Source organism: Cibotium barometz, chromosome 12 (assembly GCF_041138505.1).
Source record: "Cibotium barometz isolate CiBa-2024 chromosome 12, ASM4113850v1, whole genome shotgun sequence".
Taxonomy (NCBI): domain Eukaryota; kingdom Viridiplantae; phylum Streptophyta; class Polypodiopsida; order Cyatheales; family Cibotiaceae; genus Cibotium; species Cibotium barometz.
The window spans coordinates 20,612,168-20,626,812 of record NC_141057.1 but is presented as its reverse complement, the minus strand read 5'-3'; the positions used below and the strand labels follow the sequence as shown (position 1 = coordinate 20,626,812).

Genomic DNA, 14,645 nt, shown 5'->3' with positions numbered 1-14,645 from the left:
GGGCTGCTCCAGTCGTAATGCCGCCGCGAGGAGAGAGGGAATTAGCAAATCGTCCGTATGAATGCATGCATCCAGGCCTCCTCTTGAACTCCCATGTTGAGATCTCCTCGAGATATGGCCTCTACAAGATGGTAGAGCTCCTCCACTGCCAGGGGGGTTGAGCTCCACAAGTAGAAGATAAGGAAAAAATGAAGGAGAATGATCTAATCTACACCACAAGGGGCCTAATCAACCTAGGGTCTGATACCATGTTGAGAAAACGCGGTGCTCATGCTAGATCAAGTGTGTGGAGGAAAAGAACTCACAAAATACAAGAATAATATCTTGCTTATTAAGTTGTTTATGAATACAACTAGGCCTTGCTCAATTACAAAATGCCTCCTAGCTCCACCTTTAAATAGATGAGCTAGTGGACTTTAAGTCCCTTCACACTCACACCCTTCTCATCCCCTTCTACATAACCTTAGTCTCTTAATAAAGTAGACACCATAGCTCCTCGTCTAATCCTCCCATACAAAGGGATGTAAGGATGTATACATGCACATAGCCTTGCGCTCATCAAAATAGCATGATAATGTTGCTTGCTCATCTAAACTAAACATTTGATAATCATGATATGCACATAGCTCACCTACATGATGGCATACATACATAATGTTGCACCTCAACACTATACAAATGCCCAAAGTGTGAGGAGCATGTGAACAACCACCAATAAGCCCTAGGTGTGTAAATAAACTCACAAAATTCCCAAATGTGTGACACAAGGCCATAGTATGCTAACGGGCACATGATCAAGGCTATAAAAGCACAAATAATGTAAGCAAATGCTAGCAATGCCAAAGTGTGCGTGAATCAAGGCTAACAATGCACAAAACGTACATCGCACATAAACAAGCCCAAATAATATATCAACACGTGTGACACACCTCGCACACATAAAAAATCACCAAAAAAGCTCAAGGTGTGTGAATAAACCCAAGTAGTGCATCAATACATGTGAACATGTCATAAAAGCGTAAATCGTGTGAGCAAGACCTACAATACGCAAGGCATGTAAATCTCCCTAAGGTCCAAATATGTGTGAAGAGGTAAGGGCTGAACAAAATATGGATAAGATAGGCCAAAAGTAGAGAGGACAAAGAATGGGTAAGGGAGCTAATGTGAAGGGTCACAAAGTATGAAAAGTCAAAAAAAAACCCTAAGATTAAAGTAACATTCCCCCATATTTCTCTTTTTCATTCTCTGATCACGTTGGTGGTCAGGGAGCCTCAGAGTTTTTTTTTTTTTTTCTCTTTGTCTTCTCTCCCTTCTCACTGTGGCGACCATTTGTGCTTGATTTGACTAAGCCTTCTAAGAAGGTTGTGAAGCTAGTTTTTTTTGTTATGTGCTTGAACGTCTGCAACTGTGAAGCCTACTTTGTTGTTTTTGATACGCCTACCTATATGCAAACAATGTGCTTGTGCTATGTTGGCACTCTTAGCAGCATAGCAGCAAAGAGCAGTTGCTTGCAGTTGCGCTTGCTCTATTCTTGCTTGCAGTTGCGCTTGCATACGAGCGCTCTTTGCAGAGCATGTTGCGCTTACTGCAGTAGTTGCGCTTGTTCTAAATGCAATTGCAATTGCAATTGCAATTGCGCTTGCACACACGGGTGTTCCTTGCAGCATGTTGCTTGCAGTCAGCGCTATTGCAATGGCTAGCTCTAAGACAAAGCGCTATGCTTTACGCGTGTACTAATGATGCTCTACTGTGGACGCCTGCTCAGCTTCTGATGCCATCAGAAGTTCCCGGAGAGCAATGAAAGATGTGGCTGTGTGCAACTTGAGCCAACTCTCAAACTCTTGCAAAGCTGTGGCTATGTGCTAGACAACAACAATGATGTTGGTTCTGTTGCAACCGTCTGTCTAAAAGGCCCTTGTTGCATTCTCACATTGCCTTGGTGTCTCACTTTTTAAAGCTTGTAGTAGTAGAGACTTAGATCCCCTAAGCTTGTAGTAGTAGAGACTCAGATCCCCTAAGCTTGATGGCTTTAAGAGAATTATAGGCGTCTTTGCTCTTTGCAAACAGTATTGTTCTATGTTTAAAGGCCTTCTTCAAACCTTTCAACCCTTAATCAAACTTGAATCTATCTCTCCTTACACACATATTCAACAATGTGTTTGCAGTTCGCACCTTGCACTACCTTACTTCCCATTTCTGTTACGCTTGTTTGCTATGGTCAAGAGGACCTTGTGGTGTATAGAGCACACTAGCCTATACCAGTGAACTGGTTTCGATTTTCATCAAGGTTATATACTTGCGAACATTGTTTGTTAGCAACTAACTTTTTGAATTTCTACAATGGAGATTATTAAGCTTACACACTTTTACATCAAGAATTCATCAACATGCTCTCTGCATAACATTGATGCCATAGAACAGCATGCTATACATTTTCTTGATGAAAAATATACCACAATATTGTAGTCCACAATGCGTGTTTACAAATAGTGTTTTCTCAACACTTTTTCTTGATGTCTTTACTTACAGTACATCAAGATTTATATTAATATGTGTAGATTAGTACTAATCTAACAAATTTATAATTTTTGTCCAACTTCTTTGTAAGAAAATGACAAGATTAGAAAGGTTTTGATCAAGAATCACTTACTTGTTTTTCATCAAGATTTGATTTTCACACAATAAACTTTGCATAATTTGTAAACTACTCTATTATGCATTGTAGATATATAATAGAACAGGACTATGCTCTATAATCTAGTCAAATCTGCACCATAAAACTGCAAATCTATGCACCAATCTTGCTCTCTACACTTGAATCTTTAATTCTGTTGTGAAACAGATCTTCATTGTTCTTCAACTCTTCACTTGAATCTTTAACTACACACTGGAAATTGTATTCTGCACACTATCTTATAGTTGTACCAAGATTTTGCAGAGCAACCTTCTTCTTGCAGTATTCCTTCAAGAACTCAAAAATTTGACAATCTGGATTTTCAATCTTGAAGGAATAAGGACTCCAAGGATTAATTTTTTTTAAAGTATACTCCCTAAGCAAGATAATACAAGAAATTACTCAAAATTAGTTGTTGAAATTTCTATAAACCCTAATTTTGAGAATCCAAAAAAAAAATCTGGAAATCAAGATCAAGAAATTAAGCAATAAAGTAGATTAAGATTTTTGAAAACAGTGATTAGTATAAATTTAAAAATAATTAACATAAATTTCATTGTTATTCTTCTCAAATCAAAAAATTAGCAAATTTGAAAACTATATAAAAATTAAATTTAAAATGATTAAGGCTTAAATTACACTCTACAACACCAAGATCAAAACCAAGACATAATCCTTAAAATGATTGAAACTCCTAAATTTGATAAGAAAACATAAAATTTAAGGTTTTTAAAATTTTAGACTTTCACCAATCCAAGATTAGAAAAACCTAAACTAGGATCAAAAATCAAGCTCTAATACCAATGAAAGAAGAGAGGAAAGAGAGAGGCTCGTTAACGTGGAGCCTACAGACACAAGATGTCGTTTACACATGAAAGTCTAGACATGGGTGAAAGTCACCATGAAACCTTGGGCATGAGCTCCAAGAAGACATAATTGTCTAGGGTCAAAAAGAATACGATATCCATGAGCCTTATGCCTATATAGCCCAAGGCCCCCAAAAGTACACACGTGAATGACCCTAAGTCCAAGTGCCTAAGCCCCATCTCCCATGTGCATGTGCATACTTCATTACATAAGTCAAAGTGAGAAGTCCAAGGAGGAAGGAAGGATGATGGAGTGTCCACTCTGTTATCAAGTTTAACAAGAGGGGATGTCACGTGCAAAGCAGTGCCATGGCAAAATCTCAACATATTTCAACATAAACCTTGTTTAGGACATCATAAGCATCTTAGAGAGCATGGGTATCCAATCGACAACCACAAAAGCTCTCATACAACAGTCAACAATCACATGAGCCCAAGCAAGCAAGCAATCGACCAATCTCCAACCACTTGGCCAACAAATGGATGAAACCTTGAATAACATTGGTTGAATTAACATTGGAGAAAGGATCGCGTTGTCATGTGCATGTGTACAAACGACCTCTATTAGGGTTTCGTTTTCTCTTTCTCCCTGACCAATCCCATCAGTTGTCCACCACAGGGCCGCAAAGCAGGTGATTCAATCTGTCCTGATGGCCTTGGCCCCAGAGGGACACTCCACAGGAACTGCTAGAACCAAACTAGGCGTGTCCCCTTCGACCTTGAGAACCAGCACAGGTTCTGTTTCTCTTGCTCCCCCGACACAAGCTTCGAACCTCGAACTCGCCGCCGCTGCTCCCCCTCATCATGAAGAAGATCAGAAATGTCAGCCCTTGGGATTCCTCTTTCCACACGTCAACCATGTGGTGGATCTAAAAATGGTAACTATTTTCGGCTACCCACCTTCTCCCTCACACCTGTCACCCATCTCTATGCATGAAAATAGACTATTCTCACCCCGTTCCTCCTAATATTTTCTAGTTCTCAACCAAACTTCCTCTCAATCAGTCTCTACTGGAGAACCAAGCTGGCCCCCCAGCCCCACAGCCCCAAGCACAGGAGACAGGGGGGAAGAGTAGGTCTGAAGCCTATACGTCACACTGAGAGAGAGAGAGAGAGAGAGAAGATGCAGTTGAAGGCATCCCTCCTCAAGAAGCCTGGGGGAAACGCGAGCAGAGCTGGATCCCAACATCACGCGCAACGAGGCCTTGGAGATGCTGAGAAGCTGCAACATCGAGACACGATAAGCTCTCTGTCACTCCCTACAATGCTGGTTCAGGAGTGGCAAAGAGTCTACCAGACGAGGGCTCTAATAGGGCTTTGTTATGGTCCGCGACCTCTTGCAGAGGTCCTCAAAACCTGGATAAGAAATAAATGGTTGACTGATTGTAGAGCATACCTAGTTTCTTCCAAACAATTACTTTTGCTTCCTCTTCAAGGAAGAAAGTGTGGCCCTCAACGCCCTAGGGGCCGGGAAATGAGTTATCAGAAACTCCCCTTTATCCCTCTTTCAATGGTCTACTGATTTCTCCCCAGTAGGACCCAAACCGACTCTTTGTCATGTCTAGGTCGAACTGCTAGATCTACCTCTACATTTGCACCCTCTAATCAAACTTCTTCTTGAGCCAGTAGGTAGACTCCTTGGGGTTAGGGCCAATGTTGACTTTAACCCTAGATGGCATCCTCAAGCCCTAATTGAAATAGACTTGAGTAAAGATCTCCTGGACTCTACTGTGATAGACATTGGCTTGCCTATTCCCCTAGATTAGCCCCTTATCTTCAAAAATGTACCCAACACTTGCTTCCACTGTGGGTCAAAGGACCACTATATTAGAAATTGTCCTATCAAGTTCCTGCCCGCCATCGGCTCAACCCCCTATTAATCAGCAGTCTCCCCCCTCAGATGATAGCCAGAGATAACAACAGGTGCGTAGAAGAGGAAAACCCCAAAACCATCCCCATCTTGCAAAAGAAACCAAATTACAATAGATTTTCTCCTTTGCTAGTGGACCTTTCTGAACCTATGGTTAACATTATAGAATCATCTCGTGATGAAGAGGAAGAAGAGGTTCTAAACTCGCAGAGCCAAGGCAGTGACCTAAAGAAGGAGGTTGAAGAAATGGACTTTCAAGAAGACGGGTCCAAATTCAACCTCAACCATGGCCGTCTCAAGCTGAGGAAGAATCCCTTCCCGTTTTTTTAAAAAAAAAAGCCAATTTCCTTGGCGACAGAAGTCAAACAAACTATTAGAATTGCTGGTCATTCCAAAAATGAGTCTTCTCAGAAGAAGACAATCTCAAGTTGGTGGGATGGCCTATCCCCTTCCCACAAAAAAAAAGACCACAAGAGTCAAACCCCCCCACCCCCAAGAATCAAAAATTATGACAGAGTTCTCTATACTGTCATATAACACCAAAGTTCTTACAGATGCTATTAGAGCTAGAGTAATAAAGAATTGGCTGTTTCAAACTAATACCCAAGTGGATTTTATTTGTCTTCAAGAAGTGAAAGTGGCCAGTAACCTCCTCACTCAAAACCTAGCAGATATCTCTAACCAGTACAACTGGTTTCAAACTAACCATGATCAAGGCTCTGGAGGTACTGCTCTATCGGTCTCCATAATTCTGGAGGTACTGCTCTATAGGTCTCCATAATTCTTGGATGCCCTACTACAAGTCCCATGAGATTGATCTATTCAATCGTGGGGTGGCTATCCATCTGGAGATCACCTCAATTTCAAGTTTGTTATTGTCTCTATTTATGCAATAGGTCCGGCCACCTCCAAAGCCCACCAACCATGGGAATCACTAATGCATTTCACAGATCCTATCATCCTTATTGGAGACTTCAACATGGTTGAATCTCCGCAAGATAGATTGCTAAAGTTGGGTCACACTGTCAGAGGTGCAGAGAAAGGAAAAGCTGGATGGATCTAAAAGGTGTTCACGCCCTTCAGGACCTGTCTTGTAACCACGCCTTCACTTGGGGGAATGGGAGACAAGGTGCCCAGCTAAGGAAGGCAAGATTGGATAGATGCTATTGGTCTGCAGGCCATCAAACCACTTCCTCAACACCAAAGTGAAGCCGCAGTTAAACATAACACTTTTGGATCATTATCCTATTCTTTGCTCCTTCTCGCAAGGCTCTCAGAAATTCAGGTCAGGCCGGACCCTAAGCTATTTCAGCTCCCGACGGTTCATGCAAACCTCAAAATAATCTAGTCAACCCACTTCAATAACTTCAGATCTCCTACTAAGGCTTGGGGACATGCGGTGAGAGCCTCGAAAAAAATGCTTATAGAAATAAAGAAGGAGGTCACAGAATTAGGACCGAAAGAAGAGCCCTTAAATACCAAGAGCTACAGAGGATTGAACAAAAAATAAATCAAGGGCAAATAAACCTTCAAGATCATCTCATCAAATAAAGGAAGATCTAAAGAGAGAAGATGAGATCCAATGCCAACATATTCAACTCTTCTTTAGAGAGTGGTGAGCGGGGAAAATTGATCGACCATGAAAGGAGATGTTCTCCATCCTCAAAAAAAAGGCAGTGGGCAGATCATGTACTAATGCTAAAAGGAAACAATGGTGTCTGTGCAGAATCAGTTTCAGAGAACTTGGACAACGTAAAGGAACATTTTTCTGCTATTTTTTTTATCTGACACTGGTATGTCAGAAGAAAGAAAAGCAGCTATGCAAAGAATTGTAGAGTGCAGAAAAACAACAATTCCTCCAAGTATTGCAGGCACTTTAGAAGCTGACCTCACTTGTGGAGAATTGGAGTCTGCTATCATGTCTATGAAGAATGGCAAAAGCCCTGGGCTTGATGGTCTTCGAGCAGAATTCTGCAAAAAATTTAAAGATTTCCTGCTTGTTCCTCTCTTGAAAGTTTGGAGAGAGCTAGTCAGTCGCGGCTCTCCCTTTCTGTATGAATGAAGGAGTTATCAAGCTTATTCACAAGAGAGGTGCCAAGGATGAGATATCCAATTGGCGACCGATTACCTTGCTCTCTACGGCCTACAAAGTCTATGCCAAGGATGAGATATCCAATTGGCGATCGATTACCATGCTCTCTACGGCTTACAAAGTCTATGCCAAAGCACTAGCTAGACGGCTCACGATCCACTTGAAAGATTGGATAAGGCCATAGCAAAAGGGAATTATCAAAGGCAGATATATTCTTGATGCAATCATTGCATTATGGGAAGTAGTAGAGCATGCTCAAAACACCCAGCAAGATTTTATTTTTTTCAAAATAGACTTTGATAAAGCCTATCTACTCCTTCCCATAATGCAATCATTGCATTATGGGAAGGAGTAGAGCATGCTCAAGACACCCAGCAAGATTTTATTTTTTTCAAAACAAACTTTGATAAAGCCTATGATAGGCTTGAGTGGGATAGGCTTGAGTGGGATTTTATTTTGCAATCCCTTAAGGACATGGGACTGGGCCCAAACTTCAGAAATATGGTACAAATGCTATTTGGGAATGCATTGGCAAGAGTAACGGTTAATGGGAATCTCACTGGATCTTTTAAACTAGCCCGCTCCATAAGGCAGGGGTGTCCACTAGCTCCACTTCTTTTTGTAATTGCAGCAGATGCTCTAGGATGGCTAGTTCAAAATGCCATGGAAAAAGGCCTCCTAAGGGGAATCCAGCTCCCAAACAACAAAGGACAGTCATGCTTTCAGCAGTTTGCAGATGATACCAACGGTCTTATCCACAGTGACGTTGGATCAATTAGTACTTTCTGGGAATGCCTCAATGTATTCTGTTTGGCCTCAGATTCTGTCATAAACCATTCAAAAAAAGGAATTAGAATCATGCTGGGAGATCCACCACAATGGCTTTTTGATCAAGGATGCAAACTCTTGAAAGAGGGACAAATCTTCAGACTCCTAGGCATTCCTATGGGGTTCAGGGTATCTATGCATCAACGATGGCAATGGATTTTTTATCAAGGATGCAAACTCTTGAAAGAGGGATAAATCTTCAGACTCCTAGGCATACCTATGGGGTTCAGGGTATCTATGCATCAACGATGGCAATGGATTTTTGACAAATTACAGATCAAATTCAGACGTTGGGCAGGCATGTAGTACAACCTTGCAGGCAAAATCTTAGTCCTTAAACGCATTCTTTCCCAACCGCAATTTACTTTCTCTCTTGTTGGAGACCATCGAATTTTGATTTAAAGCAATTAGAAAAAATGTGCAGGAATTTTCTGTGGTCAGGAAATGCTGAGGAGATGGAACTCCCTAAAGTAGCCTAGAAGGTATGCACCAAACCTAAGAAGTAGGGAGGTCTCGGAATTCCCAATATTGTGGATTTTTGCAGATCGAATGGCAGCCAAATGGATCATCAGAAGTTTCCTTTTGCCCCATGAAGACTGGGCCATCCTGCTCACAAGAAATATAGATTGATACAGTATTGCAGAATTCCCCAAATGGAAAAAACTCCCAAAGTTGATGGTTTTTTTCAGCATGTTCAAAATAAAACCGCATGGCAGTCCTCTGATCCAAGCAATGTGGAAAGCATGGAACAGATGTAAACAAGAGTTACAGCTTCATACTAAATTCGGAAAACACACGCATGTTTTGCATTTGGATTCGTTGTGGCTCTCGAATACAATAGCAAGCAACATCCCTGCAGATCAATTTAAACCTACACACAAATTTCACAAAAAGGGAATACAAACCTGGGGTGACCTATGGTGTAATACGAGGGACAAATGGAAATCAGATCGAATTTTATGTACAAATTTCTAACTCTCTATAGTGGATCTGCTTGTAATTAAAGACAAAATGCTTTTATGGCGTGAGGAGAGACTTGGATTTCTCCAACTCAAAGGCCCGCTGTCTCATAAGGCTTTCTCCTGGAAATCCAAACGGAGCCTGTTACCTATTCCCTCTCTCCCCTTTCAAGATCCTCCATTACATTGCAAACTCAACAATAGATGGAACCTGCTTTGGGATAGGAAACAATGGGGTTTTAAGTTCTCAAAAATATGGTCACCCATTATCCCACTAATGAAATCTTGTTTGATGTGGTTAATCATGCACAAAGCACTGTGGACAAATGCCCGTGCAAATAGATTTGGAAATGAGAACGGATTATGCCCAAGATATAAAAAGGAGCCAAAAACAATTGCCCACCTCTTCATTGGTTGTACATGTAATGCAAATGCTCTAAAATTTTTGAACCAATGTATTTCACCAGTCCAATATTGAAAATTGACCGGGATAGAAATCATGTTACGACAACAAATTAAACGCTCTACAAAACTATGGAACATTATCCATGTTGAATACCTGTGGTTTGTCTGGTTAAACCGAAATGCATGTATTTTTAATCATAATCTTCCTGATTTGATGCCAGGTCTGAGGACTGGTCTGAATGTACAGATGAATACTCTTCACAAAGCCAGTATCAAAGCTCAATAAGCTCAATACACAAAGAATGCCATGGAAGAGCTCATCCAAATGAATAGGGCTCAAGAGAAATTTCAAGACAGGATCAACAAAATCCATAAGGAGCGCCTGGAAGAAGACAATCAAGCTATCTCTGAAGAAATTGACCTACTTTTCAAGGACTCGGAACTTCAAAATTATATTGTGCATCTCACAGAAGTGACAAATATAATTGCATGAAAGCCGAACATTAGGTTATAAGTTATGCTTCTTGAATAAGCATTTTTGTGAACTTTATATTTATCTTTTAATATAACCATACTTTTTATTAAAAAAATTTGGAATAAGCGCAATATTTACATAAGCAATTTATGAATATTATTTGGCCACAACAAGCCGACAACAATTGGATGGGCCAAGCTACATCTTCAATCCTATATAAGTAGAAGTCATCATTTTTGGATTTCATCAATCACCTTTTGGAAGAAGCATAGTAGTCAATAGAAGCATGTCAAAGGCCAAAGATCCACCCTATTGCATAGACCAAAAGCCTAGAAGATGTACAAGACTTTTATTTGTATCCTAATACAAATAAAACCCGGACACAAACTCTTTCTTCTCCCATGTCTTGATCATGTTCATTCAACATCTTATCCTTAATCAAGCTTAGGACTATGGATGAAGTAGTAAAGCTTCCACACATATGCAACAAAAGCACCCTAAATAAATATAGAGAGTTAGAAGATGGTTGCATTTATAAGATAAGAAGAGTTGACGATGAATGCTACATGCAAACTCATTCCTCATGCTATTACGAGTCACAAACAATTGGATAGTCGATGACCTGTTTCTTGTGTATATATAAGATCCAAGAGGTTTATTGCCCCAAAACCTTATCATAGGTGGCCATAATCAAGCACACTCCCAAGAACTCATCGAATCAACCCACAATTAGCAAGAAAAATAATGACACACACTCACCGTCTCCTTTGCTCCCCAACATGCATACATAATAGCTCCCTATGGAAGTAGCGCTGAGGTAACAACTGATAGAAAGTGGGAGAGCTAAAGAAAATTGCCAAGTCTGCGATAGAAGAAAGTTGATGGCAGAGGCCCCAACTTTGGGGGCGGGGGTAGTTTACAAGGGTTATGTCAAAGAGATGATGGACGACAGTGGACTAGTTGCAGCAAGGTGTTTAGTGAATTCAGTTATCTCTTGGTGTGCAATTTACTGCCAAATTAAACAAGACAAATTTCCGGCTGAGGTGTGCTCATTGCCAGTGATACGACACTTCCCATTGTCGAAGCCAAACAAAGCCGCAAACGAGAAATTAAGGTCAACGTCATATGCTCCATGCACAAACCTCTTTGAGAAGCAAAGATCAACACCCTATGCTCCATGCACGGACCTCTTTGAGAAACCAAGATCAAGACCCTATGCTTCATGCACTATCCTCTGGCCTTGCCAATACTCCTAAACGTTTCTCAGCAAACACCGAACTTCATTCTTGTCCCTCCAAATCCTTCACCAAGAGATATGTTCGGACCATCGGCCCTCTACTTTTACCACCTTCAGTATAACCACTTATCCCACCAAGGACCAAGCTCGTTCAACAATATTTTGCAACATTACCAAGAGAATCTAAGAACCCAAATAGAAGAACAATATGTCTTACGAGTAACAAGACCTCAACGTACATGTAAAATAGATCTACTTGACAAAGCATAAACAAATATCAAAGAAAAGTTTCAACACAACATTACGAGCGGCGAAAAGCACCTTCAACAGGTGTAAACAATAAATAAGTTAAAGAAACAACAGCTAGTCCAATTTGACCAATTAAAGCAATCTGTCGCACGCAAATTGACTTAAATACAGCAATTAATGTTACAAACTACGATCATCCACAACAAATCTAGAAATCACAGTTAAAATAGTGAGCAGTTTTTAGGAACATTTGACTTTCACAAGCACCATAGCCAGTCAAAAAACAAGCCCAAGGACAAACACCTTAGGAAAAAATCTGTAGGCCCCACTGACGCATATGATAGAGATGGTCAACAGATAGAACGAGATTGGGATTACCCCATGCAAGGACAGCTCTCAACAATCTGTTCAGATACAAGTACTCACAAAACCAGTTTGATTAGACTGTAGAAACACACACAACTCTGCATTAAGGTAGACTTCGCAAAGCATACACATCACCTACAAGCAATGCTGAGCCAAGATAGAATGCCAAAATCACAACTTCTAACCCGCCTGGAATACTGACATGCTTCAGACCCTCGACAGTAGTGCGAATGCACATTTAGACCCCATGATAGAAAACAGCTTAGAGGCAATAAACATAAACAATACACCATTTGGGGTCCTGCATTTAACATGAAAAATACACCATCTTTCGGCCTTGCAACAACTCAGCCACATGTCAGAAAAAGAAGCCGGCAACCATGCCAAGATGGCTCGATGAAATGTTGTGAAATATTCCAAAAACCCTTCAACAAAATCTACTTCAGAGGGATGAACCTAGAAGAATGAGTGGCACCAATTCCAGGTCTCCCGTGCTTCACAGGCTTGTAACTAATGGAGAACTCTGCCAAGTAGTGCCCAATCATTTCCGGCTGCATAGGTAAACATCCTTAAATCAGTAAACATTACAAATGCAGCCCAGGTATAAATTTCATGCTGGGTGTACAAAACCTCTAGTTTTTTAAGGCCTGGACTGAAAGTGACCCTAACCAAGATAGGTTTTCACACAAAATACTGACAATTACCTTTATTTCGACTTGATTAAATGTCTTTCCATTGTAAACTCCAATTATGCTCCCAATCATCTCAGGAACAATGATCATATTTCTAAGATGCGTCCTGACAGGTTCAGGCTTCTCTCCAGCAGGAGCTTCACGTTTCTGGAAATGCAGGAAATCTAGTCAGTGCCACCTGACTTTAACCATCATAATGCCACCACATTTGCAGAAGAACCCTCCAGCATATACTTACAGCCTTGCGCAACTTCTTGATTAAAGCCATTGGTTTCCTCTTCAATCCCCTCCGAAACCTGCATACCGACCATGGTGTGCCATTACTGTAAAGTTAGAATAACCCTGATTTCCTTGTGGAAGACCCACTGCAATCTGTGTTTGCAGATCTCTACATCGACAAGATTTCCTTTGACTAGATTTTTGTAGATGTCTTGATATACATTCTAAGAACACATTCAAGAAGCTGTCTGCCTGCCACAGGATTCACGTCATCAAGCTTGCCATGGACTGCACGACCCTCAAGGCCAGCATCCCTAGTCATCTTGTGTGCAGGTTCATCTCCAAAGACATGCATGTCTACTTCTTCATGCAAAAAGCACTTCTTATTCACTTCTTCAACACCCACAAGACAAGTTCCTATCATATCTCTAGAATTTAATACCATACCGACCCATGATGACAGGTAGACCTCTTGACATCCATAAAGGAAGTATGATAATAGCATCAACACGAAAGAAATGCATCTACAAAATCATCAGCTGGCTCTGTGTCCCGCAAACGTATCAATTCAATCCATTGACACACAAAGCGATGAAGGCCTAAGAGATTATTTATGGATATTTCGTATGAATGCATACACACAGTTTCTACATGTAGTAGATGCACAGATACTTATAAAAGTATATACATACATAACTTTTACAAGCGTTGCACACACACACACATGTATGTATGTGTGTGTATATGTATCCATTGCGGGCCATGTGATCTAGCACCAGAAAAAACAGATTTTGGGAAATGGGATGAGACCATGATTTTACCTGCGGCGGGCGCGAGCGTGGAAGAGTTCAACAAGCTCATCCGAGGTCATGTCGAGAAGGGCATCCAGATCAACCCCCCGAAAGGAGAACTTCTTAAACGTTCTCTTCTTGGGCTGAACTGTTCCGGACGCAGGTGCTTCGTCCATATCCGCCTGCAGGAAGACAAAATGGGAAAAACCCTAAAAAGCTAAAGCAGAAAAGTGAAAGAATCATAGAACTCGCGTGGAAAGGACTTTGAGATGTTACCATGACTGCAGGAAAACCTTGAGCAGATGCACAGACAGCGGTAGAGGAAGAGAGGAAACGTGTAGAATTTAGGGCTTAGTATGGACTCAGTTTGAGCGTCCGTCCGGACGTCGGGGAGGCGGACAAGCCCGTCAAAGTCACTTACGGTTAACATGTTTACATGAATCATTAAATAATTAATGCCCAGGTGAGCCTAAGGTTCACAACCTTAGACAAAGCCCCAAGCGGGCGAAGGAGAAGTGAAGGCAAGGAGCAAACCTGGCAAGGGGAAAGGGGCAAAAGGGTGAAGGCACGAGGGACAAGACTACGCGAAGGAGGGCGAAGGCAGGGGGCACACAACTGCAGAAGAAAGGAAAGAAGGAGAAGCTCTTGTAGTCGCCGTCTTGAACCAAGAGAGACAAGCAAGGGTGATGCCTGTGTGAGAGCGAGCCAGGCAGCCCATAGGAAAAAAGAAAATTGTGTGCCAAAAAAAAATGGAGGGTACCTTTTTTTTCGATTACTAAATAAGAACTTTCGAGAAAAAAAAAGCTATGCCGCATACTCCATGCACTGTTTTTATTTGATCAAATGTAGAAAAACGTTTTGGGTGTATATTTACATGAATCATTTGTTGATGCTGAAAGAAAGTTGAGGTAGATTGGCTTGA

The 14,645-nt window shown here is 41.1% G+C and overlaps 1 protein-coding gene and 1 long non-coding RNA gene across 2 annotated transcripts; one reads left to right on the top strand and one right to left on the bottom strand.

Moving 5' to 3' along the window:
• Nucleotides 1-4,083: 4,083 nt before the first annotated feature.
• On the top strand, nucleotides 4,084-10,258 carry LOC147633162 (uncharacterized). The gene is made up of 2 exons (XR_015267048.1): nucleotides 4,084-4,418; nucleotides 9,916-10,258. It is a non-coding gene; the product is annotated as an uncharacterized LOC147633162 (long non-coding RNA).
• Nucleotides 10,259-12,269: 2,011 nt separating this feature from the next.
• Nucleotides 12,270-14,136, bottom strand: LOC147633161 (small ribosomal subunit protein uS19-like). The gene is made up of 5 exons (XM_086806192.1): nucleotides 14,000-14,136; nucleotides 13,754-13,905; nucleotides 12,952-13,009; nucleotides 12,726-12,860; nucleotides 12,270-12,572 (listed from the first exon to the last, which is right to left on the bottom strand). The coding sequence occupies exons 1-5, from the start codon at nucleotides 14,000-14,002 to the stop codon at nucleotides 12,459-12,461; spliced, it is 462 nt and encodes a 153-aa protein (XP_086662318.1). The 5' UTR covers nucleotides 14,003-14,136; the 3' UTR covers nucleotides 12,270-12,458.
• Nucleotides 14,137-14,645: the final 509 nt, after the last annotated feature.